Source organism: Betta splendens, chromosome 15 (genome assembly GCF_900634795.4).
Source record: "Betta splendens chromosome 15, fBetSpl5.4, whole genome shotgun sequence".
Lineage (NCBI taxonomy): Eukaryota > Metazoa > Chordata > Actinopteri > Anabantiformes > Osphronemidae > Betta > Betta splendens.
This window is the reverse complement of record NC_040895.2, coordinates 11,764,543-11,790,925: the sequence shown is the minus strand read 5'-3', so window position 1 is coordinate 11,790,925 and position 26,383 is coordinate 11,764,543. Positions and strand designations below refer to the sequence as shown.

Sequence of the window (26,383 nt, the reverse complement as noted above, 5' to 3'; positions counted from 1 at the left end):
AAATAGAGTGCTTGGGCAATAACTCTCACCATTTGGATCTGCCTTCTCTGTTGTCTTTGGAATCAAGCACCGTGCGATTGAACTAATACATCTAAAACAGATTAAGGTCCATGATGATGTATACACAATATATGCAAAGAAAATTAATCACAGCTAGTGTGACCAATTCACCTCTTTTCCATGTGCTGTTGATTGCCATGGTAACCAGAAATTGTGACACCCCTTCCCCCATTAGCTTCAGAGAAGTTCTTCTGTTGTGGAGGATAATGGAGCACATCTCCAATAAAGACACTTGTGTTAAAGGGTTTTTTTTCAGCGTCACTGGCCACTGAACATGGTTAACTGCATTTGTAATAAAGGTTCTGTACAAATGAGAGAATCATTCAAAACGGGACAAATGCAGGCCTATATATTCATTAAGGACATGACAGTGATTTATTTTGTTTATAAATATTTGAGGGGCAAATTAAATCAGTAATGTTTCATTCAATGACATTAGACTCGTGTCAGATTAACCTCAAGTGACTGAGGAGTAATGTAATAAATGGTAACAACTGTGGTGATAATTTGATTCTTTCACAACTTACATTTTATATTTGGGTTTGGAGCGTTACAATTAGAAAAATACATAGAACGGTTCAGTCTCGCCTGGGTGTCATTCCGTCCGCGTCCACCAGGTGTCAGTGTGGCGCCACGTCGGCGTGGAATGGGACAGGTTACATTTCTGCACCTTTTCTCACTTCGCCTCGTAACAGAGCGAGGTCGGAGCTCATGATTCACAAAGTGGCACAGCGAGGCGGAGGGCGGACCACCTGTGACGGCATCTGAGTGGAGAGCGGTCGCTCCGTCGGCCGCGAGCCGTTCACTGGCCGTTCGTGAACGCGTTTAAAGTCCACCTGGATTATCTACAGCGCGGGCGAACGCACACGTCTCGCATTTCCAGGAATCTGTGCCCTCACGCTTCAGGTAAAACATGAACATTTTACTCGTCCGCTGCTGCTGTGAAATACTTTACTTAATAGCAAGTTTATCCAGATTTAACATTACATACGATGATCCCACTCATGCAGTAGGTTTGTGTAATGCTGCGTCGTCGAGTGGTTTTGTAATTTTACAGATTTATGAGATTTTGGGCTCATTTTGTTGAAATTGGCGTGACAGTGAACGTCTCACAGTGGGATGAGCGGACTGTGGGTGAACTATCTGCTCCCCTGTCCGTCCGTCCTGTCGGTGCCCGCTTCAGGTGTCACATGAGAACAGCGGGGGCGAAGAGCTGACATCACAAACGAGTGTGTTGAAACTCCATGTGACTCATAATTAGCCGCGCCGCTTCCTTCTACCGCATTACAGCGGTGACACATCTGGAGGAATTGGCGACGTGACTCTCGGTCCGACGGAAAATCACGATGTAAAGTTAAGCCCTGAACGCGTTCCAGCGACAGAGCCGCAGAAACACGCTCTGGTGGCGTTGAAGGCGCCCGAGGAGCAGCATCGATCCATTATTGACAATCAATTCCCTCCAGTATGAGATAATAGTCTCTGCAGCTGTGATGTGTTTAGTGTCCTCAATGTTTATTTCTTTGTGTTCACAAATACAGTACCTTCTATACAGCTCAGTAGAATGGGGTGGTGGTGGTGGTGGGGGATTCAGCATGGTTTATATGATGCTTTATTCTCCTCAACACAAACCGTCCGTTTAATAATAAAACTTGCTCTGTGTATGTTTGTAATCCCCAGTCTGTACAGTGAGGTCGTTGCTGGATCAGCCGTGGAAGACTGGATCCTCCTCCGTTTCTATTCCTGGTCTTTGCCCTTATTTGGGTCACGAAATGCAAATATAAATGACTTAACTGGAGGGTTTTGTGTCAGGGAGGCTTTCAGTGCTCCTAAATCGGCCGCTGTTCTCTGAATGACATCGATCGCGGCCCGAAGCCTCGCTCTTCGCGCGCGGCCTCGCGTGGAGCGGCCCTGAACCCACACACAGAGCGACGTTGTGCCGAGGGACGCACCAGACGAGGCTCCGGCCTGTTTGTCGCTTTTGTTCCGCCGTCAGAATAAGTGTCTTTGAAGAGCATTCACGACGTGTGTGAATCGTCGGCAGCGCGAACAGACGGAGTTCAGTTCCTTTTGTCTGTCTGCGAGACAAGCGCGTTTAACGCCTCTCTCTCGGCTCAATGGCGTCGGCTGTTCCTCACGCGCATCCTCCGGGTCCTTTGGGACCAGCGTTGTCTGTCGACGGAGCCGTCGCCGCGGCTCCTCTCCTCGCGCGGGCTTGCAGTCACTTCACATTCGCCTGATAGAGTCGGTTTGCGTGAATGGACGTCATGGGACCGGGAGCTGGCGGCGAGACGAGGAGACGAACAGATTAGAAAAGTTAGATGGTGAGTGGCGATAACTTTGATTTCCTCCGGGTCCGTCGTTTCATTTCCATGGCTTCTTAAAGGCTTGACTGCTGGTGCTCAGCGGCCTATTAACTATTGAACGCGTGGACACGCAGGAGGTCCGGGCCACTTGGAGCCAGTCGGGTAACGGATTCAAGATGACAGAGAATTGGGGATGTCGTAATTAGCGGCTCTTCCCTCTGCGCTGCTGGACTTTCGGGCCGCATTCGCCTCTTTGTGCGCGCCCTCGTCTGCTTTTAGATTCACTTTTATTCTGTCTGTCATGTTCCTTTGACGGATTTCCACCGGTAGACGCCTCCACCTCTCAGGATTAGCGGACCCCGTCAGGACTGAAAGGATTTAGATATTTGACTTCCAAAGAGCGCGTGCTGCGCCCCTCTCCACCTTTTAGAGGCGCTCCCACCTGCGGTGAGCGTCAGGAGAGATGGTGGAACGCGCGTGACCGCAGTGATCTCTGTCCCCAGAGCATATTTACCCTCAGAGGGAGGCGTTCAACACGTGTTGGAGCTGGTGGTTTTGAGCTTATGGATAATATTTTTCATACTGTAACTCGCATATATTTGACGTTTTAAAAGCAGCAGAAGTTGTTTGATTGATTGGTGACAGTGGGTTAATTTCCCTTCCCAGCAGCAGAACGAACACTTTGAAATGTCTTAAGATGAGTGTGACGTCGCTTTAATGTCAAACTTTATTTCAAAGTGAGGATTTTTCAGACAGAGAAGGCTTCAAACGTTCTGGAAAAAACATTCAGCTCCCATAAAAACTAAATGGAGTAACTACCGAACAAAGATCATTCTTAGTCTGTTGCTCACTTTGTTTAACCTGATAACTAAAACAGCTGCAGCGTCATCAAACGCTCATTTTAGGATCTGGATCCTGTGATTGAGTCAAAAGCGTATTAATTAAAATCAATTCCAACCAATTGCCTTAACACTGTGCCCTCAAGTCACCGCTGTGACCTCACTAATAGAGAGGACCGCCTCTCTCATCCTTCACCCGTTGTCATGACGTCACGCCTCTCACCTCCTCTCACCTCCTCTCTTCTCCTCCTTCTTCCTCCTCTCTCCTCCCCTCTCCTCTCCTCACCTCCTCTCACCTCCTCTCATCTCCTCTCTCCTCTCTTCACCTCCTCCCTCCTCTCACCTCCTCTCATCTCCTGTCTCCTCTCCTCTCCTCACCTCCTCTCACCTCCTCTCAACTCCTCTCCTCTCCTCACCTCCTCTCACCTCCTCTCAACTACTCTCCTCTCCTCACCTCCTCTCACCTCCTCTCATCTCCTCTCTCCTCTCTTCACCTCCTCCCTCCTCTCACCTCCTCTCATCTCCTGTCTCCTCTCCTCTCCTCACCTCCTCTCATCTCCTCTCCTCTCGCTCTCTCTCGGCGCAGCACACACGTCTTAGACATCATATTTGCTCAGTCCTTTCTGCCTCCGAGCTCCTGCTGATGATTGAAGTGACTTCACATCCTATGGATGCAGGTGGCTCCACGTTGACGTTCTCATTGTTTGCCTGTTTGCCTGTGGCTTGATGTCATGACCGTTGTTTGGTTAATGGCCTTTACAGTTCAGACTAGGCGGCTGCTGCCTCTGACGTCCAGAGGCCGCCCGCTCTCACAGCCCCATTGATCTGCAGCAGCACCAGATCTTTTATTGAGCGGATGCGCTTTGTGTCTCTTTCATATCGCTGTCGTCATCTCTGTGAAATCCTCCACATCAGGTTTTCAGTGTGTTTGAACTCTGTCGCTGAAGTTCCTCATTGCTCCCTGTTCTTTAACTCGTCCTCTCGCCTTTTTGAGTTGTCACAGTTTCAGACACGGCGCCCACGTGCGCTGCATTCTCTATCTCCTCTTAGACGTGGACACGACTGCTAACACTGTGTGTGTGTGTGTGTGTGTGTGTGTGTGTGTGTGTGTGTGTGTGTGTGTGTTTGTGTGTGTGTGTGTGTGTGTGTGTGTGTGTGTGTGTGTGTGTGTGTGTGTGTGTGTGTGTGTGTGTGTGTGTGTGTGTTTTCTTTCAGGTGTCTTTATCCTCAGCCTACCTGCCCACCAGAGGTTGCCCGTGTGTGGGTGTGTGTGAACATGTTGGATTGAGCGCGGCCGTGCACACACACACACGCACACACACACACACACACACACATACACCGCTCAGAGACCGCCTGTCCCACGAGGCGCCCAGCGATGCGGGGAGCTCCGTCCTCCGCGCTGCAGCTCCTGCTGCTGCTGCTGAGCCGCGCGTGTGCGGCAGGCGCCGACCCGCTCCGAACGCCCCTGGACCCGGATGTGACTCCACGCATCACCGTGCTGAGCAGCGGTAAGCAGGGACGCACACACACCAGTCCAAGAATCTGTTTGTGGTCACAGCATGAATATTAATGCAGGACGTACGAACTAGCGGTTGTGTTAGTAAAAGGGAAAACACTCCACACACACTTTGTCTTCATGTGAAAGTGAATCCTCTGTGTGCTGCCAGTGTTCCTGTCCTCTCCTCCCTCACCCACCTCTTCTACTACTTGGACCTTCCTCTACTGACAGCTCTGTTTTTTTTTCCCACTCTCACGTCTCACTCTAAATCGCACTCACCACACATACATTGCCTCAGGTGACTCTCACACTCCTATTACGGATGGTGTGCTGTATTTTTTAATGAGACAGTAATTATCCTTCATTTATCTTATGTGAGTGATGGCATGTAGCCTGAGGTGCCACAGAGACGGGGGAGATGGCTGCAGTTCTGCCCCGTGGAGCATTCAGGGACATTCACACCGTAGGTAGCTCAGAAGCACCGTAACCATGACAACTGTTGTAGTATGGTGCAAGACAGCCATATACAGTATTCTTATTGTGTGTGTGTGTGTGTGTGTGTGTGTGTGTGTGTGTGTGTGTGTGTGTGTGTGTGTGTGTGTGTGTGTGTGTGTGTGTGTGTGTGTGTGTGCGCTCCTCTGTTATGTGATCCTGGACCTACTCGTGTGAAAGAAATGTTCTCACATCTCCACTGACTGCTGCCAAATTCACACAGGATCTACTTATAGCACAATATCGCTCCTCGTCTCTTCTCTTCCTCTGCGGACATAAGCTCTGCCTCGCTTGCTCAAGTAACTTTTCGTGGACGCGCTGACTAATTGCAATGCCTTCCTCTGTGGTGTTAGCCTTATGCTCCTGCAGTGTTTCCACTTCCAGTGAGAAGACTTGGATGTACAAACCCACTGCTAATCCCTTTAATCTCTGTGTTTCTTAGCAACCTGAAGCCAAAGCTTGGTGGTCAAGGTGTGTGTGTTTGAGTGTGCTCCTCAAACACACACACCTGCTCTTCTCTGTGCAGATTCCCCTCAAACAAGGTTAAATTGAGTTTGATGGCTTTTCATTTAACACTTCAAGCTCTCGGGTTTCAAACAGGAAAGGACAGTGCAACTATGTAACTTTTTCACTCAGTTTGAACTCATAGTGAAACGTCTAAATGGAGTCTGTTAGGTTCTGTTAGGTGTGTGTGTGTGTGTGTGTGTGTGTGTGTGTGTGTGTGTGTGTGTGTGTGTGTGTGTGTGTGTGTGTGTGTGTGTGTGTGTGTGTGTGTGTGTCCTTGAACACTGCTGTGTTGATCAGCTGAGGCCCGTCCAGGGGCTTCTCAGTAAATATTATCATCTGGCCTCGTCTCTTCTTTCCCTGGCGTAGAACACGCTACGCGCCTCCTCTCACCCGACCAGAACGCACTGCAGGATGTCATTGTATTGTGAGATACAGTTAATGTAGGCCAGTGTCACTGAAGGGTTGTTTTGAGTTGCCAGGCTCTGACTATGAAGCTCTCTCACACACGAGCTGCACCCAGGAAAGCCCACCAGCACACACACACACACACACACACACACACACACACACACACACACACACACACACACACACACACACACACACACACACACACACACACACACACACACACACTGTGTGTCCTGATACTGATACTGGTACTGTCTTGGACCACAATGAGTCGCTCATATCACGCAGGAAGCCTTATTGTTGTGGAAATCTCATGGAGGAAATGCTCCTCTTCCTCCTGCGACGACGGAGCGAGGGAGGGAAACCAGACACCTGCTCACCCAGGGGCTGTGATGGTAACTGGCTGCTGCGGCTGCTGAGGGGAGCAGAGTGGATTGTGTTTTGCAGCAGCTGATAGGAATCTTAATGACGGCTTACTTGATACCCGGAGTGTTCGGGGGGAAGTGGATTGGCTGAGGACGCGAGGAGTCGCTCGCGCTCCTTTTTGGCCCCACTTAAGCTATTGTTCTGATCAGCAGGCACCAAGTGTCTGGAGTTCAGCTTTAATTGCCGTCGGAGCTCAGCCGCAGACGACTGTTGAATGCGGAAGCTGCTCCGCGTTCGTCACGTCGGGAAGTCTTAATTAGACGCTTCATAGCGACTTAGTCGTCTGTTTTGTCAGAACCAAACAGCTGCACAGGTGCCGGCGGCTCTTTTTGTCAGCACCTGTGATTCGTGTGTTGAGGCTGGTGTCGCGTTTGTCCTGATGGAGCCCACGCGTGAAACCTGTCTCGAGTGAAGCTTTGTGACGCGTTGTGTTGCTGTGTGTGTCCTTGCTGAGTGTTTGTTTGACTGAACCTCATTAATATCTTGAGAACTGGGCTGTCGAGGACACGCGGGCGGCACTTTTAAGCCTAACGGACTTCATCATCGAGACCGTTAATTAATTATCCATCTGTGAAAACCTGTTCCTCTCATAATCAAAGAGCGAGGCCTTCGGGGCACACAGCTCTGACGCTCAACAGCCACGCGGCTACTTCTCCTTTTAGTCACACACGGTCCGGGCCGATGAAGAGGCCGCCGCTCGCTGTGGAAAAGCATCCAGCGAGTTTCTATAGAGCGCGATCCTCCACCATTCGTGGCGTCGATGCTCACGCGAGATGTGTCTCCTCTGCAGGGCTGCAGGGCTGCAGGCGCTTCCGGTCCTCGGCGCTCAACTACAGCACCTTGCTGCTGGAGGCGGACGGCGAGCGCCTGTACGTGGGGGCCCGGGGGGCCGCGTTCGCCCTCAACGCCTCGGACATCGCGGACCGCTCCGCTCGCACCGTGAGTCTCTCTTGCTCCGCGTCGCTTCGCGTTCGTTTGCTCTCTTTTGATCTCTTCTCATCACGTTGACGCCCTGTATGTTCGACATTGTTTTGTTATGGGACTTGAACTACTGTGTTGCTGCAGTGGTGCATGTGCACCCGTCATCCACTCCCCCACCTCCTGCTATAAATACAAGCGTTATCTGTTTAGTACATAATAATAAAAACACGTCGGCTGTGACTGAGTCGGTGACACAGATCCATACATCTCTGTGTCATGTGCTGCTATAGATCGTGTGGGAGGCCTCCCCCGAACAAAAGCGCCAGTGTATGCTGAAGGGAAAAGACAATAAGGTCCGTTTTTACCTCCCCTCCGTTGTTTTCGTGCTCTCTCTCGTCTTCGGGCTCCCGTTGAGTCATTGCACTAATACACCGTCTCTTTCTCTCCCTCCTCCAGACAGAGTGTTTTAATCACATCCGCTTCCTCCAGAGGTTCAACTCGACTCACCTGTACATGTGTGGGACTCATGCCTTCAAACCCCTGTGTGCGCACATAGTACGTCTGCCAAGCAACGCTGCCACTGCCGCCACATGCATTTTAGACCGTTTTCATGTCCTAAATGTTTTGACCTGCGCAGGAGGAGAAGAGCTTTGTGATGTCGTCTCAGCCGGAGGAGGGCAAAGACAAATGTCCGTATGGGCCGAGAACAGGCTACACGGCCCTCATCATCGGTGCGACTCTGACACTCAGCGTCTGCAGAGTTACACTCAGCCCCGGGACTAACGACGAGCTGTTGTTCTTGCAGACCAGGAGATGTACTCGGCCTCTCGCTACGAGTTTAGGAGCTACCCGGACATTCGCCGCAACTCTCCAGCCCCCACGCTGAAGACGGACGACGGGCCCACGCGTTGGCTCAACGGTGAGTTGCTCCGCTGGAGCCACGAGGGCTCTTCACTGCGTCTGGGTCGGTCCCAGGGGTCGACTAACACCAGCTTCGTCCTCCGCTCTGACCAGCAGGCTCAGTAACGCACACACATTTGGGTTTTAAAACCTCAGTCGGCCGAACACACACTTATCCCCGAGTCAGCGCTTTTCCCCTCCTCTCTGCACAGATGCCAACTTCGTGGGCTCCACTCTCGTGAGGCAGCGCTCGGGCGCCGGCGACGACGACAAGATCTACTTCTTCTTCACGGAGCGGAGCCCGGAGCGGGCGACGGGCAGCGGCCACAGCAGGGTGCCGCGGGTGGCGCGGGTGTGCAAGGTGAGCGCGGAGGAGCGGGGCCTTGAGGCAGTTGAGAATAGAGCCGGTTACTGTGCTCTGCACCGACCTTGTTCTTCTTGTCAGGCGGGAGCTCACACGTCGTCTCCTTGAACGCTTGTCAGCGCGCGTGCTTTCGTTTTTCATCTTACTAGAAATTTACGGCGCGTGGATGCGTGTGTTGCCGTCACCCTGGCTTCACTGTACTCACGTCTTCCTCTCGCCCACCAGGGGGACCGCGGCGGCCACTTGACCCTGCAGAAGCGCTGGACGTCCTTCCTCAAGGCCCGGCTGACGTGCTCCCTGCCCGAGTACGACTTCCAGTTCAACGTGCTGCGCAGCGTGCACGTGGTGCACGCGGACGCGCTCCTCTACGGCATCTTCGGCCTGGAGTGGTGAGCGGAGGGGGGGGGGCTGTTGTAGAGATCCCCTTCGAGGAGGCAAATGTAAATGAGGGAGGCAGAGATGAAAGTCCGCGATCGATGGAGTGAGACAGCTGAAGAAGAAAGGACGGGATGAGGAAGAAGCAGGGTGAACTCGGCAGGCGTCTGCACAAAATATTAATTCAGGCGGGTGGTTTAGATGGATTTGGGGTTAATCCGTCATGTCCAGGTAGGAGTGGATCCTGCATGGGCTGGTAGACCAGCATCAAAGCAGAACTGGCTTCAGTGGTTTTCACTCCACTCAGAGATGGAGGAGTTCTAACGTGTCCCTTCCCCCTCTGTCTGTCCTCCGTACACCTCCCTCCATCGTCTCGACCACCTGAGCAAGCGATCTACTGTACTTCTGCTGTTGTCACTATGGCAACGCTGGGTTTACCGCTGTTATTGTTCGCAGCCTGCGCTCTGGTCTGTCTCACTCTGTGTGCGTGCGTGTGTGTGTTGGTGTCTAGGAAAAACGTGAAGGCGTCTGCGGTGTGTCGCTTCTCTCTGACTGACCTCCACGAGGCCTTTGACGGTCCCTACATGGAGAACCAGAACTCGGGCTGGAAGGAATACACTGGAAAGATCCCTGACCCGAGGCCTGGAACCGTAAGTCCATGCCTCCGCTGCAGAGACGTCGTCTCGCATCCTTCTCTGTGTGCAGAGGGCGTTATTACAAACGGCTTAAACTGTGTTCCTTCGACGCCTCGTTACCTCCTCGCCATCTGTCCGCTCATCGCTTTCTCCGGCCTTTTCTCAGTGCATAACAGACGCTCTGAGGGCCCGGGGCATCAACGTGTCCACCTCGCTGCCCGACGACGTGCTGTACTTCGTCAGGAGGCACCCTCTGATGTCCCAGGAGGTGCAGCCGTCGGACAGACGCCCCCTTCTGTTCAGGAGGTCCACCCACTACACGCACCTGGCCGCGCACACGACCCAGGGCCTGGACGGGCACACGTACCGCGTCTTATATTTGGGCACAGGTGAGTGCGCCTGTTTAAATTCAACACAGGCCCGTGCCGGGTTCATCTGACGCCTTGGTCCGTCACTCAGATGAAGGCTGGCTGCACAAAGCTGTGGAAGTCGGGGGTCACCTGCTCATCATCGAGGAGCTCCAGCTGTTCGACGAGCCGCAGCCGGTCGCCAGTCTGGTGATCTCCGCAAAGCAGGTAACGCCCCGGACCTTCGCACGCGACCGTAACCGTCTCCACCTACGGCGCTCACCTGTGCCCCCCCCCCCCCCCAGATGTGCGTGTACGTGGGCTCCGCGTCGGGGGTGCTCCAGCTGCCGCTCTCCTCCTGCAGCAGGTACGCCTCCTGCTACGACTGCATCTTTGCCCGGGACCCGCACTGCGCCTGGAACGGGGAGCGCTGCGTGGAGGTGGCGGCGCAGGCGGACAGGTGGGTGGAGAGAGAGAGAGGGGGGGGGGGGGGGGTCGGATCAGCTGATGAACGTCGGTGAAGGATCACGGTGCCCTGTCACACTGTTGCACAATCACAACCATGTTGACTGTGCAAACACGCGCTGTGTACTTAAGGTGTACTGATTAATATGATCACGTTAACGATGAAGCTCTGACTTTATTACAACACAGTTTCAATAAGTAAAAAATAAATCTGGTTTTATGAAGCAGCCAAGCTACAGATTAGCCAGATTCCCACATTAAGCGCCACTCTTTGGACTGATGTTCTTATTGTTCTGTTTTCTCTCCGTCGACAGATCCGCCTTAATTCAAGACATCCAGAATGGCAGCAAGGGATGTGAGAACACACAAAATGGTATGCAAATCTCATTTGCTGCTAGGTGCTACTAGCGGAAAAAACAAAAAAAGCCTGCTTTTAACACAGTGAACGATGAAAGTGAGATTAAAATAGAGAATCTTAGGGCCGATGAGGAAGATGTGTAGTTGTCATCAGACGGCACGGAGGCCTGTTTGAGAGCTGATTATGCGCTCCGTGTTGCAAAAATCCTCTCCTCCCTTCTTTAATCACATTTTTGCCATCTCCGGAGAGAGATCTGTTTGATATTCAAGACGGGGCGAAATCCTGCTCCCGCTTCAGTTTCAGTCTGATAAAATGCAGCATCTTCACTTCGGCAGCTCTGCAAAATAAAGCGAAGCGACGGGAGGAATTTAAGCATCTCTAATTGGAGTTAGTGCTTAGGAACTTTGAACGCCCTTTAATGTAGTGGGTTTCATGGTCCATTGGGGAAACTGAGGTTGACCCCATCGCTGTGTGTGTACGTGTGTATTTGTGTGCATGTGTGTGTGTGTGTACGCGTGTATTTGTGTGTGTGTGTGCGTGTGTGTGTGTGCGTGTGTGCATGCTTGTGTGTGTGTGCGTGTGCTTGTGTGTGTGTGTGTGTGTGCGTGTGTATTTGTGTGCATGTGTGTGTGTGTACGCGTGTATTTGTGTGTGTGTGTGTGTACGCGTGTATTTGTGTGTGTGTGCGTGTGTGTACATGTGTGTGTGTGTGTGTGTGTGTGTGCGTGTGTGTGCGTGTGTGTGCGTGTGTGCGTGTGTGCGTGTGTTTCAGACGTGGCCCAGCGGAGCCGCTCGGTGCGGGTCGGCGATGACGTGCTGCTGCAGTGCGAGCTCAGCTCCAACCTGGCGACGCCCTTCTGGACCCTGGACTGCAGCGAGCTGCAGGGCTACGACCTCACCTCGGGCTTCAGGACCGGCACGGACGGCCTGCTGATCATCGAAGCGCGCCGGGACCAGAGCGGCCTGTACACCTGCTACTCTGTGGAGAACGACGTCAAGGTGCCCGTCGTCACCTACAACGTCACCGTCCGCCCGGCGCCGCCTCCTGCACCCGCCGTGCCTTCCGATGACTTCCTGCCTGCACCTACTGAGCTTCCGAACTCCATGAGGCCCTTCCCGTCGCCGCCGGCCCCCCTCCTCCCCCACTCAGAGATGCTGTCCCCCAGGAACATGCAGGCCATGTACCTGTCTCTCATCACCTTCCTCGGGGGCCTGTGTGTGGTCCTCACCGTGGTCCTCATCTACGTGGGCTTCTGCCTGCAGGCGGGCCGCAGGGGCAAGTACTCCATCCGCGCCGCGGCCGCCGCCTACCCGAAGCGCCGCAGCCGGAGCAGGAAGCAGCAGCGGAGCTGCTCCCGCGCCGGGCCGGAGGTGAAGACCATCTCAAGCCACTGCAACGGCAACGGCGCCGTCCAGGACGGCGGCTTCCTGCAGATCGTGCCCGGCGAGGGTCACACGCCGCCGGCGCCCCCGCTCCCTCCCACGCCCCCGCGGCCGTCCGCAGAGTGCGGGCTGTCGGCGACGCTGCCCAGCGTGCTGAGGAGGATGAACGGGAACAGCTACATGCTGCTGAGGCAGGCCGACTCGGAGAGCGCGTCGCCCGTCGGAAACTCCTTCTCCGAGGAGCTCAACAAGATCTTGGAGAAGAGAAAGCACGTTCTGCTGCTGCCCAAGCCAGATGAGAGCTCCGTGTAGAGACCTGCAGCGCCCCCTGTGGTGGGAGGACTGTTTTTAGCCGGTGCTGAAGTGCCTGTCATACAACTCGTTAAGGACCAAAGCAACGAGTCTGATTTAATTTTCTTTACATTGGATTTTTTTTTTTTTGCGCAAACCTCCGAGTCTCAAGTTATTGAGACGTTCCTGCTTTTTAACATCTAGAGCTGTTTTTCAACCTTTAATCCCAAATGTCCTGAAATATTACAAGTGAGAATGCGACATCCCAGTGATGGACTAAGCACAAACTAGATAACAAGTGTAATCTACCTCACCTCAGCACTGCCTCGAATAAAAAGACGCGTCCAGTCCCAGAGTTGCGAGGGCCGAGGTCAGAGTTACAGGCGAATCTGTGATCTGCCACGCGGCCTCCAGCGAGCTGCAGAGCCCCATGTGAATACAAATACGCACGTGTTTGGCTCAATTGAAACTGGAGGGCAGCTAGCCAGTGTTTGTTTGGACTGACAAGTGCACAGATGGCCTATGCATTTTTAAAACACAACATTCGCCTCTATTAAATATTGAGGCAAGGGACGCGGCGAGGAATTTGGCTGCAGTGATGTTATGTTGAACACGAACTCACACCTTATAGTCAGCAGCACGCACATAACACTCACCCATGGAACATCGAGCATATTATTACATTTGGATAGTTAACCAGTAATAAAAATTGTATTTCTTATAATTATTGATTAATATCAATACTAAAATGATTAATATTCAGTATTAATACTAAATCAATATGAAATGAGTGACCTTCTACTGCCACAGTTTAAGTTGTTTTATCAACTATAAGTTATGAGTTGTTTTAAGTATTTCCAAACACTAATAAGCTTTTACCATATGTTCCTATTTGTGTGTTGATTGGTAACAAATGAGCATAAAGTTTGGTTCATCATATGGATAAAGAGCTGAACCAAGAGAGCTTCAGGCAAATAAACAAGGAATCATGTTCTTAAAGCTTACATTTATAAAATATTAAATAGTGACTATTTTTCCAAATAATCGGTGTAGCTATGGTGTGGCAGTATTACTGATTCATTATGTGCACTTTAACTGGCAGATGTAAAGCACTTAGCGCATGCTAATATGGAATTTGAAGGAGCAGAGGCCCAGAGGAGCTTTCTGTTCTGACCGGACCGGACTCAGCGTGAAGAGGGACAAGCTGCAGCTGTGCCTGCTGGACCTCGTTCAACTCGAGTGGGTCCGAGGGGGTGGGGTGGGGGGGGGGGGTGCAGCTGAGTCTGACACCACCGGTCAGCGGCACCGTGCACGAGACGGCAACACGAGCTGGCGGCCAAACGCATCCGAGGTAAATAGTTTTAGGTCTCACGGACACGTCTCCCACACAAACACGATGGTTGATTAAAAAGATTAAAAGAAATGCATCCGAGTTGCACCGGATGTGTTGTGATGACTGGTACAGACGTGTTTATGGACGGACTAACTGTTGATACGACTTCTCGGCCGTTTATCCTGTTTGCAAACGCTTCGGTTTAGACAATTGTAAATCAAAAAGCACGTGCTGTAATATAAGTCACTATATTGCACCACCTCAGCACGATCTATGCTGTAAGCAGAGGCTGTTCAGAGCTTGGAATGTGACTTGAACGATCAGTTTATTATTACAACCAAGCAAAATGTCTTGATCTTACAGATTACAGTCAATCTGCCAATCAGCCTGACGCTCCCCGTGTTTTACTTTCATTGCCGACCTGCTCTTTTGTCAGAGGGCAGGACTAATTAAACAGTTGTCTCGCGACGACAGGTTTGACCTTATCAACAAAGAGAGTCGGCGCGAGTTGAAGATCTCCCCAGAGATGCGCGTGACGCGAGACTCTGGTCGCTGTACGTCGACACAGTGCACGTGCCCTCCGCACGCGACCGCGTGCAGTCACACATTGGAGTGAGTCCGTGTCAGGGTGTGAGGTGCACAATGGTCTCGAAGGCGAGCTTCTCGAGCTGCAGCGGCGGCGATCAAAGGCTTGAAACGGGAGCCACGTGCGTCTTTAAAGCATCTCGCCTTCATTACAGCGCAAGATAATGCGAACACGGGAGCGGAGGGTTATTTGTCAGGTTTCCACTGCAAAAACACTTCAAATACGTGCGGGTAATATGTAAATGTGTTGGCTTTGAGCCCGGCCCAGGCGGCATATGCTGCAGTGGAGACACACGGCTCGCACCAACGCTTCACTCAGCCTTCGCGTCCCTCTCGCGCTTGCCTGCAGGTGTGACGTCAGCCTGGACGCCGCCGATCGGCGCCGGACTGCGGGACCGACCCGAGCCGAGCCGGAAGCCGCTATCATTAGCGGACGCTGGGGCCGAGGAGGAGCAGAGGCCGGCGGAGCGGCTCCGCGTCCTCGCGCGTGGGACGGAGAGCGTCGGCTGCAGTGTTCCAGCAGACAGTGGCTCTTTTGTGCGCACAGAGTGCTCGTGTCTTTGTTGAATGCACATTTGTTAGACCAAACTCACTATAATGACCCTTTTCTCACACTTGCTGCATGAATTATGTTTCAACACTACAACACTATTCTCCTCAGTTAAGGAAACAAGTATAGCTCATTGTAATGGTGATGGAAAGTGTGGCTGGTGGCTGAAAAGTTCTTTGTGAGCTTATTTTAGAACTGTTGTTTTAGACATTGACGGGGTTTTACGTTGCACGTCGTGTTTTAAAGGTCAGTGTTGCTTTTACACACTTTACCTGTGTTGCAGAAGATGTGATAAATAGAAGCATGGTAGCGAACACGCATGCAGAGTCTGTGCCAGCACGACGGATTAATAGTAATAACCAGCAGTTTACTTATGTCCTATAACCTATTTAAAGTCCCTCAGTTTGTCTCTAATGTAAATTAGTTTAGTTTGCATGCTTCACCAAATCAAATGCCTTTACCAGCTTCACTGACTAGCAGGGCAGCGTGTTCCTGTACATTTCAGCCACAATAAAACTTTCTACTTTATGCTTCCGCTCCTCATTATTCCTACCTCACGTCTAAACTCCCGTTTCTCAAAGACAGATGTTGGGGCAGATGTGTTTGAGAGGAGGCTCGGTGGGTTGTGTCGGGCGTTAAAGGCTGTCAGACGCACCGGAGAAAGTGCTGGGAGACGCTGCACAGGCTGGTACGGAGGAATTCGGGCTGGGAGGCTGGAGCTCAAGGCCTGGACCCAGTCCAACTAGACGAACCCCCGACAAGCAGCGAGCGGCCGGTGCCGTGGATTCCACGCAGCAACCGCAGCTTCGCCGTTAATGAAAGCGCAGCTGTCTTTTAATTGGAACGCTTTTTAAGTGTCACAGTTGATTCTTAGCGCTGTTGTTGCCGGAGATGGCAATAAACGAGCAGCGCGGGCGCGTGCGCCTCTGAATAGGACACACAAACAGCCCCGGGGGGATCTGAAGACGCGCCAGGTACCTGACGCGCGTCCGGCCGCACACGTGACCGCATGACATGTGATTGGTGCGTTATTTACGTAACGTGGCTCGGCTTCACGTGGGTCAACCGGAAGAGCCCGTTGTTCCTCCCGTGAGGCGTCTTAAGTACAGAAAAACACAACAGAGCGGATGAGGTTTGAGGCCCGACGCACCTCCGCGTGCGTCCGGAGGATCCTCGTCATTACAGACAATGAGGTGCTCCATTAACCTTCATCCACACCCGTCAACACGGTTTATTCAGTTTATGAGTTTATTAAACCATTATGCGTTTTATACACACAATCTGTGATCTGCTGCGGCGTTTTATCGAAACAAACATCCCGCCGGGTGACACAGTTTGAGATTAAGACATCTGTTCTATTCCTGGACTCGATTTACATCTCAGACAAAAGTGATTTCTACAGATCTTCGCCGCTTCTCGTGAACCCGGGCCGCAGATATTTGACAAACACCGTCCCCGGAGAGACGGATGAGAGCGCTGTCAGCGACAGATGAGGGGGAAAAATAGATTTTAGCTGGGAGATATCAATCATGTATCAAGGTAACCTTCAGTGAGATGGAGCGCGAGGTGCAGAGAGGTGGAGGAATCACATCGGTGTCGTAAACACCCAGATGTTGTTTATTTCTACATTTTTTTAGATGCTTTTTTCATAAGGAATACATTTCATAAGTGATTTAAGATTCACCAAAGATGACTAATGTGCTGGAAAGAACAAAGAGCTTATCCATAATCCAGCGCTGTGCAAAAGTACCAGTTACGGCTGTTTTGTTAGATGCTCGGCTCTGTTGAATGACGCTGAATGCGTGATGTTTGCAGGATATTTAAACGGCTTCAACGCTCCAGCTGCTGTTACGCTCTCCCTCCATTCAGTCAGTACCTGAATCTCTGGTGGCTGTGTGATGTTGGAAATGTCAGACAGACGCAGATTAGAGTTGGGAGAGGGGAGGACAGAACAGTTAAAGCCGCTTGGACGTGAACAAGGCACAGAATCGGCTTGAATTCCATCACTGCACTGTCACAACTGAAAAGCACGCGCTCAGTTTGTGGCTGGAGCGAAAACACTGACGCTGTTCAGTGACTTTGTGTGTGCAGCCAGCAATAATACAGTAACACTCCTTCCAGTGCCTGAAAAGCATGTCTGTTCAACTGACAAACGCGTCACCCTGAACTTCTCTCGGCTAAAAACAAACCCATACTGTTGCTTGGCTCCGAGCAGCTCCTCCGACGCCTCCCGGACCGGTTTGACGCCAACAGAGCCACGCGTCCTGTATGTGTGACACACAGCACACTCCCCCGTCAGTCAGGCCGTTATCTGGTTCCTCCATTCAGCAGCACTGACACGCTCCCGTCAGTCAGACAGGTTGGCACCTGCACAAAAACCCGAAAGACCAGACAAACACCTGAGCGAAGGCTCACGGGGAGAGGGCGGCGAAGCTGAGCTGAAACTGGGACAGTGAAAGCTGTAAAAGGGAAAAATGTAATACGTAGAAGCGCAGTAGATGTGACACATTTTACGCTCGTGAGTCGGCGGCAACTTTGTCCTTTTCAGAATCAAAACAGAGGCAGAAGAAGCCGTCGCTGGGAAATAAACTCAAAGTAGGTACATGTTGAAGCAGACACACCTGCTGCAGGTGACACATCACCTGGAGGAGTCTCAGTCAGGCCGCATTCCCCGTATGACACACACACACACACACGCACACGCACGCACGCACGCACACATGCACGCACGCACACACGCACACACGCACACACACACACACGCGAACACACGCACACACACACGCACACACGCACGCACGCACACATGCACGCACGCACACACGCACATACGCACACACACACACACACACACACACACACACACACTGCGCTTACATATTCACTCCAGTCTGATGTTGCAACAGCACTTTCACTTCAAATTGCACTGAAACTCGCTCCGACATGTGCTGATGTGGAAAAACACCTGTGTCTTGTGGCAGAGGATTAACATACAGCGCTGTACCATCAACGTCTGAGCAGATGACACCAATATCCTGAAGGAGGTCATTTTCTATGACCTTTGGACTTCAGTTATACTGACAGTGTGTAAACACTCCTCAGACGTGGTTGTTTACCTTGGATCAAAGAGAAGTGGACACTTGTTATAGAGCCCAGGTAGCTGTGATATGTGCTGTGGCATTATGCCTCAGTAATAAGCATTTACTTAACTTTGTTATGGGTCTTTTGGGATGTTTTGTCCAAAAGTATAGTGTGCTAACCCCTGAAGGAAACGCTCTCCCACGCAGACACGTTTCATTTTCGTGGATCTGGCGCCACCTAGTGGTCATCCTTTTGTCTCTGTGTTTCTCATGTAGTTCCGTTTTTCACCACTGGGGGTCAGAGACAGTCTACTGGTGGTGGCTCAGTCGTTTTAATCTAAATGCACAAGTTAGTGTTTGGGTTTTCAATAGATGAGGACAATTCGGGCGTCTACAGAGAAGCCTGAGGTAATTTCCTCTCATTGTCTTGTTCTGGTTGTTGCACCGTCAAACCGGCAAACGCACACCGGGCAAAATAAATCCACGCAGCAGGTTTCCTTAGAGAATGGGAAGCTGACCTTGAATTAGAAAACCTGACATCGTATCAGTCATTCGTGTCAGCAAGAGCACAACCTGATGAATGTGTCAGTGGACAAAAGCAAGGCTGAACTGCAGAGGAGCTGGTTCAGGCTGACAATGACCTCTGACCTCCCACTGCAGGAAGAAAATGGCTCTGTGGAAAATCCAGATGATAAAATAAAACACATCTCAGTATTTTTCAACTCTTCATAAAATTCACCTAATAACAAATATGTACAGCAAAAGTAGCCGGTGAATGAGTTTTAGGTCCATGATTGTTTATTATTATATATTGTTATAATGTGTCTATTGATGCACAGCACAGAACACAAAACTAAGTATTTAGATGAGAAACCAGTTGGTGGCTGTTAACTGACCAGAAAGCTCTCGTGTTGCACAGCATACATCCTCTGTGCATAAAGTCAATCCGAGAAGCTGAATATCAAATCTGTTTCAAATTGAAGTCAATATAATACAAATAAATGAGACTAAACACACACACACACACACACACACACACACACACACACACACACACACACACACACACACACACACACACACACACACAAACACTTGTTTCACTGAGTGTGAAACACAATCAACAGCAGGAAGGAAAAGCAATTTCAGGCTTTAGCGACAAGACCACTTGTCTGTATTTCAGTGTCATTCCTGTTTAGGATGGATGGAGAAGTCATATATAGTGTGTGTGTGTGTGCGCACGCGTTCATTTCTGCTGACTTATACCTTTCCACTTACCATCATTGCATCCCTCCACTTAGCGGAAGCACGTGTTTCGATGGCCGTCTGGGGTTTTTCAGTACATTATTCCACTGGAATGATCTTCGCTGTCTGGAACGCTGGCCTCAGAAAGGCTTTCCTTCTCTCGTCCCCCCATTAAGTCACACATGTTGAATGTTTATGTAATTATTTCTCTATGCTGACACAGTCCTTCATGTCAATAGTCCGACATTACAGAACAGGCCAGTAGAGATAAATGTTATATTACCATTATTGAATCAAAGGCCGGAGAGAAAGTGTGAAAGAATCTAAAGGGTTAAAACAAAGGGATGGTTCAGTTTTAGGATTAGCTTTACAGTGGGGAGACTTAACGAGGGCGGGAGTGTGAATTTCCTGTAATGCAGAGATGTTTAATTGAGTTAGACGATCCTGCTCCAATCCTGGATTAAAGCTCATCTTCCTGTGCTTATTTCCCAGGGGAGCATCTGAGAGGCAACAGAGGGATTTGACCCAGTTACACAAACACGCACCGACTGGCACGCAGGCGAAAGCACACAAAGCTGCCACCTAAACTGATGAAGGCGCCGCCGTAGGTTGATTGATTAATAGAAACAATGGAGGCAGGTGTTCAGGCGGCAGGAAGCAATTAATATGCATCTGCGACCAAGAATGAGAGGCTCGCTGCTCCTGTGAGATCTGCAGTGCAGCAGCAGTGAAAAACCATCATCATCATCAGTACCTGGCGAAATAATCAACCGTGCCGTTAGTGAACTGCTTAATGGAAACAGGCGTTTGTGTGAGCAACAGCCCATAAACTGTAATCACCGGGGTCTGACATTAACGGCTCATTCAAATTAGAGTTACTGCCAGGAATTAGGAGAAACAGGCAAATGAGCAAACTGCCAGGGTGAGAGATGGGAGCGGGCTCGTTCTGGCCGAGGGTGCTTTCACTGTTCTGCTCCGAGAGCGAAGGTCGGACTGTGTTCGAGTGCTTATTTGGACTTTTCAGCAGCTCAGAGACCTTCCTCCTCCTCCTCCTCCTCCTCCTCTCTGTCCTTTCTGACGGCTGGTGTGAGTGTGAATGGGCCGACCTCGGTAACACTGTGTTCTATTCACAGTCCCAGCTCTCATGAAGTGACATCGAGTCCTGGGTTACACTGTGGGAGTTGGGGCACAACCGTCCGAATCCTCGCTGTCATTAAAACGCCCTTAATCTAATGACTGTGGTTCACTGACCACAAACCGACTCCAGACGCTATCGGCTTGAATGGCAGCAATAAATAAAAAGTGGGCCGAGGTCTAAACCCTCCGCCCTCATTTCTTCCCGTTCCTCGTCTCCGCATCCAGACCCGCCCCACATCTCCTTCTGCCAATGCTAATCTCTTATGTAAGAATAGTCGGCGCGCAGATGCTTTGAATAATTTCTCAGGCCCCCGCTTCCATATTTTTATAGCCCCTCTGCTATTTAATGGAGCAGCCCTGACCCCGGCTGTCCAAAAAGAGCTGGAGCCTCCCTGTCTCCGCGTGCTGTTACCGCCGCTCCTCCGGGAGAAACTCCTGGTGTTTGCCTTCTGACGGGAAAACATGGGCGCACGGACACAAAGCAGAAGAGAGGAGCAGTGGTTTAAAGAGCAGAGACGGTCAGGACGAAGAGTTTAGAGGCTCTAAAAACAGATGCTCCCTGGACTGTCCTGTCTCCACATTTGTGCAGGGTGCTCTCTCTCTCTCTCTCTCTCTCTCTCTCTCTCTCTCTCTCTCTCTCTCTCTCTCCTTCTTTCTCTGTCTCTCTCTCTCTGTCTCTCTCTCTCTCTCTCTCTTCCTTTCTCTGTCTCTCTCTCTCTCTCTCTCTCTCTCTCTCTCTCTCTCTCGCTCTCTCTCTCTCCTTCTTTCTCTGTCTCTCTCTCTCTGTCTCTCTCTCTCTCTCCCTGTTTCTGTCTCTCTGTCTCTGTCTCTCTCTCTCTCTCTCTCATCTTTGTTCTCCCGTTCTTGCTCTCACGTGTAAAGTATCCCCTCCCTCCCTCAGCACTACAAACACCCTAAATCTCTTACCCAGCAGTCCTGCTTTGAACCTGCCCAATAAGGCGCAGTAACATTTTATCACATGCACATAAAGACTCACAACAGAATTGAGCATAAAACGCTGATGTGAAGGACTGCATCTGTGTTGCATATTGTGAGTCTTCCATTGGAGCGACAGCCTCCGTCTCTCTTCATCATCACTACAGCTCACATGGACACATCACACTTCTGTTCACGGTGACAAAGAGGCCTTGCATGACTAACGCCGGAGATCAAGGACTCTGTAACAACAACATTTACGGCTCCAGTTTTGAAGCACCGCGGTATTAGAGAAGCTGTGTGTGTGTGTGTGTGTGTGTGTGTGTGTGTGTGTGTGTGTGTGTGTGCGTGCGTGTGTGTGTGTGTGTGTGTGTGTGTGTGTGTGTGTGTGTGTGTGTGTGTGTGTGTGTGCGCGTGTGTGTGTGTGTGTGTGTGTGTGTGTGTGTGTGTTTGGAGACGGTCACGCTGTTTGCATCCCTTCAGCCAATCCAAACATTACCACAGCTGCAGCTTTAAGCTGAGACCCATCATTTTGTTTTCCACGCTGCACCCCTGCATCCGTCGACAAGACAAAGTTTTATCAGATGCAATCGCCTCCTTTATGCGGTGGGAGTATAGACGCCGAGTGAACAGATCATCTTTTGTGTTATTTGCGTAGTGACCTGAGAGCAATTAGATGCATGTTGGTGCTGTAGCTTGAAGTGTCATTGCAATGGAAAGCAGTAACTCACCATTCAACCTTCAGCATGTCCAGGAATGTGAGTGTACACAGATATCGTGTGTATGTTTGGGTGCAAATAACATACATGCATTAAATTAAGCAGCATCTATATTACAGCACTAGTGGGAAGTCAAATGCATCTGATCTTGATTTTGTCATCGTAAAGGTCAGTAAATTTTGAATTCGCCACCAAGGTCACTGACGCATAAAATATCATTATTCATGCAGCGCTGGTGGCGATGAACAGACGAAAGTTATTACAAGGGCTGCGGCATGTAAATCACAGCTGCTTGACTGACTCGCACATCATTCCATTCTTCTCTGCCGCGTAACAGCGCCGGCTCCTCAGATCCCGTCGTTAACCTGCAGGGACGGACCCTTCCCCTGCACACAGCCCTTACACAACATGACAGCCAGCCGCCTGCAGCCTCTCCCCGACTAAAATAACCTTCTGCACCCACTTCTCCGGGACACGTGCGGCATAATTCACTGCTGCTTACTAGTAACTGCCAACGCAGACGCACGTGGGTCAGCACTGTTACTATGACTATAAAAGCCCTGATACAGTAACTACACTACTATTGTGTTTAAATAATGAGGAGGAACAGGCTTCCTCACACTCACATGTGAGTAATCGTGACACTGGTGACATTTATAAATACTCCACAGGGAAAGGTCAGGCCATTTATTTTCAGTTTGTCCGCCATGTCTGGACAATGCACAATACACTGCGCCGCCCGGTGCACGTATGACACGGAACAAATGGGGGGGGGGGCAGTGAGGCTTGCATAAGCGGCTGGGATGAGGATGCTGTTGTGTGAGCTGCTGCAGCACCTTGATCCACAAAAGCGAAACGATGGGCCGAATATTCACAGGATCACAGGAGTCTGTGAAATTAAACCTCAGACCTGAACCCACTTATCCCTTTGCTCACGCTCCACACGTCCCCGTACGTCTGTGGCACCTCTTTTACAGCTGCCACGACATTTGCTCACGTTTCCTCCCCATCAATAATGCAGGATTATAATTACTCTCCTTTGAAGTGGCTGTTTATATAATCCTGGGAGGATTGCTCATGACATCTCATTTTCTGGCTGGGAGAAAAAGGCTGAGCCATAAATGGGATGAGGCTATAAGCAGTGTTAGCTTCTGGAGGTAGTTAGCGATACCCTCGCGGCCTGGAAAGCTGCTCTGCTGTGATTAGTGGCGAACAGTGTGCGCACATCACAGGGAGGGAACAATAGGGATGATTCTGGATCAGACATTAGCACCGGTTGACATTTCCCAAAATGACTTGGAGGAGCGTCTGAGAAGTGGGCCGTGAACAATAAACCTGTCAGGTGGAGAGACCGCGGGCTTATTAGAGATGCAAAGGTTACAAAAACAACATGATGACACAGAAAGTTACCAGTTGCTCCACGTGTTGGTCTGGTGAAAAGTTGCACGATGACTATCCTGCTTGCAGGGGTTTCACTGAGGTCAGAGGTCACCTAGCCACCGGGGTCTCAGGGGACGGATGGTAATACGGGACGATAATTAAAATGCACCGAAGTGCATAAAAACATAAAGGATCAAAGCAGGCGCTGGCACCGATAGGTTCCTAATGGGAATGTCCAGAATAATAGAATTATAAAGTCATTTCAAGTGAGCAGCTTGGTCGGATCCGGCCTGTCGCTGCCTGCAGCAGCCAGGGCTGAGTGTTTCACTGAATTAGACGGAAAGTGAGCTGTCATTCAGCTTCACAAGACCAACCTCGGCAGCAAAGAGATGGGCTCCTCCGAGCAGACAGCGGAATCAAAACAGAGATGAAGCTGTCTTCTGCCCCAGTTCTCGTCTACGCAGCCACGCTGATTCTACGCGTCGACAAACGGCTTCAGTACCGGAGCTCGCAGGCGCAGACCAAAGCGGGAGAACGAGGGAATGAAGTGTTTCATGCAACACCGCTCGCTCCTGATTTGGCCATTATGGAAATATGTAAATAAACCTCCGCAGAGCGCCGCTCTGAGATTGGACGGCTCTAATTGGACATGTCCAACAGCTCAGCGCAGCTTTAAAGGGGCCAAAACAAAGAGAATGACATCATTCAAAATCCCACGTCGCTGTTGGGCATCTTGTTTGTTTCACCCTGGATGCACATGGAGCTGTATTGTTTATTGAGCAGCTAAAAGGCATCCATTAGCTCGATGGAGGCTTAACGGTTGGGTTTATGAGCCATTAAATGCAAAGGCCTGGCAAGTGAACGGAGCTTCACGGTGGATCTGAAATGAATAAATATGCAAAAATATGCGCAAGGAGACTGTGTGAATAATTTTAAAAACATTCCTGGGTGCAGGCGGATATTTCTGGTTCACGTTCCGTGCCTTCGGTCAGGTGTGTGGCAGCAGATGACGGCCCTGAGGGGACAGAACACGCGTGAGTCACACGAGCCAGGCCTTCACACAGACAGAGCCAAGCTGTCTGGAAACGGAGGCGTGAGTGTGAGGAGTTCCCTATTAATATCATCCATCCTGTTTGATGAAGCTGCTGAACCAAACAACAGACGTGCCCTGGGCTCATGTTTATAACGTAGCGCACATGATGTGTACGCATGCATTATGTGAATGTGCCTATTTAAAGACAATAACCCAAGAAGGGTGCTGGGAGAAAGTGATGCTCGCTCCACAGGAAAATGTTCAGCGTTAATCTTCTTCAAGTCGGGATTAAAACAATCTTCCCACCCCGACCTAATGAAGCGGGCTCAAACCGGAACCCACTGGGGATGAGGAGAGGCTCCGGCACATTTGCATGTTTCATTTCAGCTGGAAATCATATTAGCCGACCGCTCAGGCCCGAAGGAGAAATGAACCATGGAGATGCTTGAAAGGCGTGAGGGATCGGGAAAAGAAGGAGTGTGGTGACGGATGAGGGAGGGGTGGGGGTTCTGCTAAAGTGAGTGAAACTAAAGATGGAGGAGGAAGGTGATTGGATGGAGAGGGACCAGGGAGGAGAAAAGAAGCAGCGGTGGTTCACATTCAGGAGACAGAGTCGCGGGAGAATCACAACTATGTACTTGGCATCGGTGCAGGAAATGAATTGGTACGTACACAGAGGAGGAGGGTCAGGTGGAGTTCACCAGTGACAGGGTTTCTCAGTGCCTCCCTCCTCAGGCGGGTGGGCTGGTTGGAGATCAAAGACACAAGGTGATGCGGTGGAGGCTGTGTAATGAAACACCTTTAACATGTCACATGTCACGAGTATCTCATCCTCCGTGCGGCAGGAAGCTCAGACCTGTCTGGGAACATTTTTCTGTGGCAGGTGTCTTTTTATTGGTAATATTTGACACCTTAAGACCTCATCGAGTTCAATCCACATTCCTATAATAAATTAGACCGCTCTGTCTGTCCTGCAGCTCCTCTTTCGTGGATAAATCAGGCAGGTGGCTGACTATTGTGTAGTGAGAGCACAAGAGCCTGTATCGCGTTACCGGGGTGTGTGCAGGCTGCAGGGAGCGGGCAGGAAATCTTCTGCAGAGCAGCAGGAATTCACCTCTAACCGTCCGGATCAAGTGTTGTTAATGCTGCATGTGCTGTAAACAAGCTGTACGAGCTACAGTTTGCATGTCCAGCAACACAACAACGGCATGGAAGCTCCACGCACGAGGAATGACGTGGGAATTGAAGGAGAGGTGCTGAAAGTTAAGATTAAACAAAAAGCAGAGAGAAAAAAAATGAAGCATGTACATTATGAAAATGTTGCTTCCTGTTTTGAACTGATTTAAAATAGAATATGAGTCACTGAAGCACCAGACGTACACAGAAAGAAAACAAATACATTTTATTCAAGATGGTAAAATATATGTATATTTTATTATATATTTGTATATATTATTTTTAAATGTTTAAAAAACAATATTTATTTATTTATTTATTTATTTATTTATTTATTTATTTATTTATTTATTTATTTATTTATTTATTTATTTATTTATTTATTTATTTATTTTTAAATCAATAAACATGCCAAATATAAAGTAAAATGACAAACATCCTGCGCTTTACTACAGAATCTACATCATCGGTGGTCGTGGTCCCCTGTGCGGAGCCCCTGGACGTCCATGCACGCTCCAAAAACTTTTTGTTGTCGATCAGCCGTCGAGCCTGTGATTGGACCAGAGCGTGATCCGGCTCCGCCCCGCGGGACTCGGCGCCGGGCTCTGTCGGTGAACGCGCCAAACGCACT

The 26,383-nt window shown here is 50.3% G+C and overlaps 1 protein-coding gene across 4 annotated transcripts; it reads left to right on the top strand.

Moving 5' to 3' along the window:
- Window positions 1-733: 733 nt before the first annotated feature.
- LOC114870398 (semaphorin-4G-like) lies at window positions 734-15,574 on the top strand. Of its 4 annotated transcripts, none has more exons than XR_005898668.2 (16): window positions 734-966; window positions 4,418-4,713; window positions 7,330-7,478; window positions 7,751-7,813; window positions 7,917-8,015; window positions 8,098-8,191; window positions 8,266-8,379; window positions 8,573-8,721; window positions 8,950-9,113; window positions 9,611-9,749; window positions 9,901-10,123; window positions 10,194-10,309; window positions 10,387-10,541; window positions 10,861-10,919; window positions 11,677-13,929; window positions 14,846-15,574. XR_005898668.2 is itself a non-coding variant. In XM_029174919.3 (15 exons), exons 2-15 carry the CDS (start codon window positions 4,581-4,583, stop codon window positions 12,597-12,599), a joined length of 2,580 nt encoding a protein of 859 aa, XP_029030752.1. In that variant the 5' UTR covers window positions 734-966; window positions 4,418-4,580; the 3' UTR covers window positions 12,600-15,574. The 4 variants fall into 4 exon arrangements, 2 of the variants coding, with proteins under 2 accessions (XP_029030752.1, XP_029030754.1); XR_008692545.1 differs by having other exon boundaries at window positions 11,677-14,523; XM_029174919.3 differs by having other exon boundaries at window positions 11,677-15,574.
- Window positions 15,575-26,383: the final 10,809 nt, after the last annotated feature.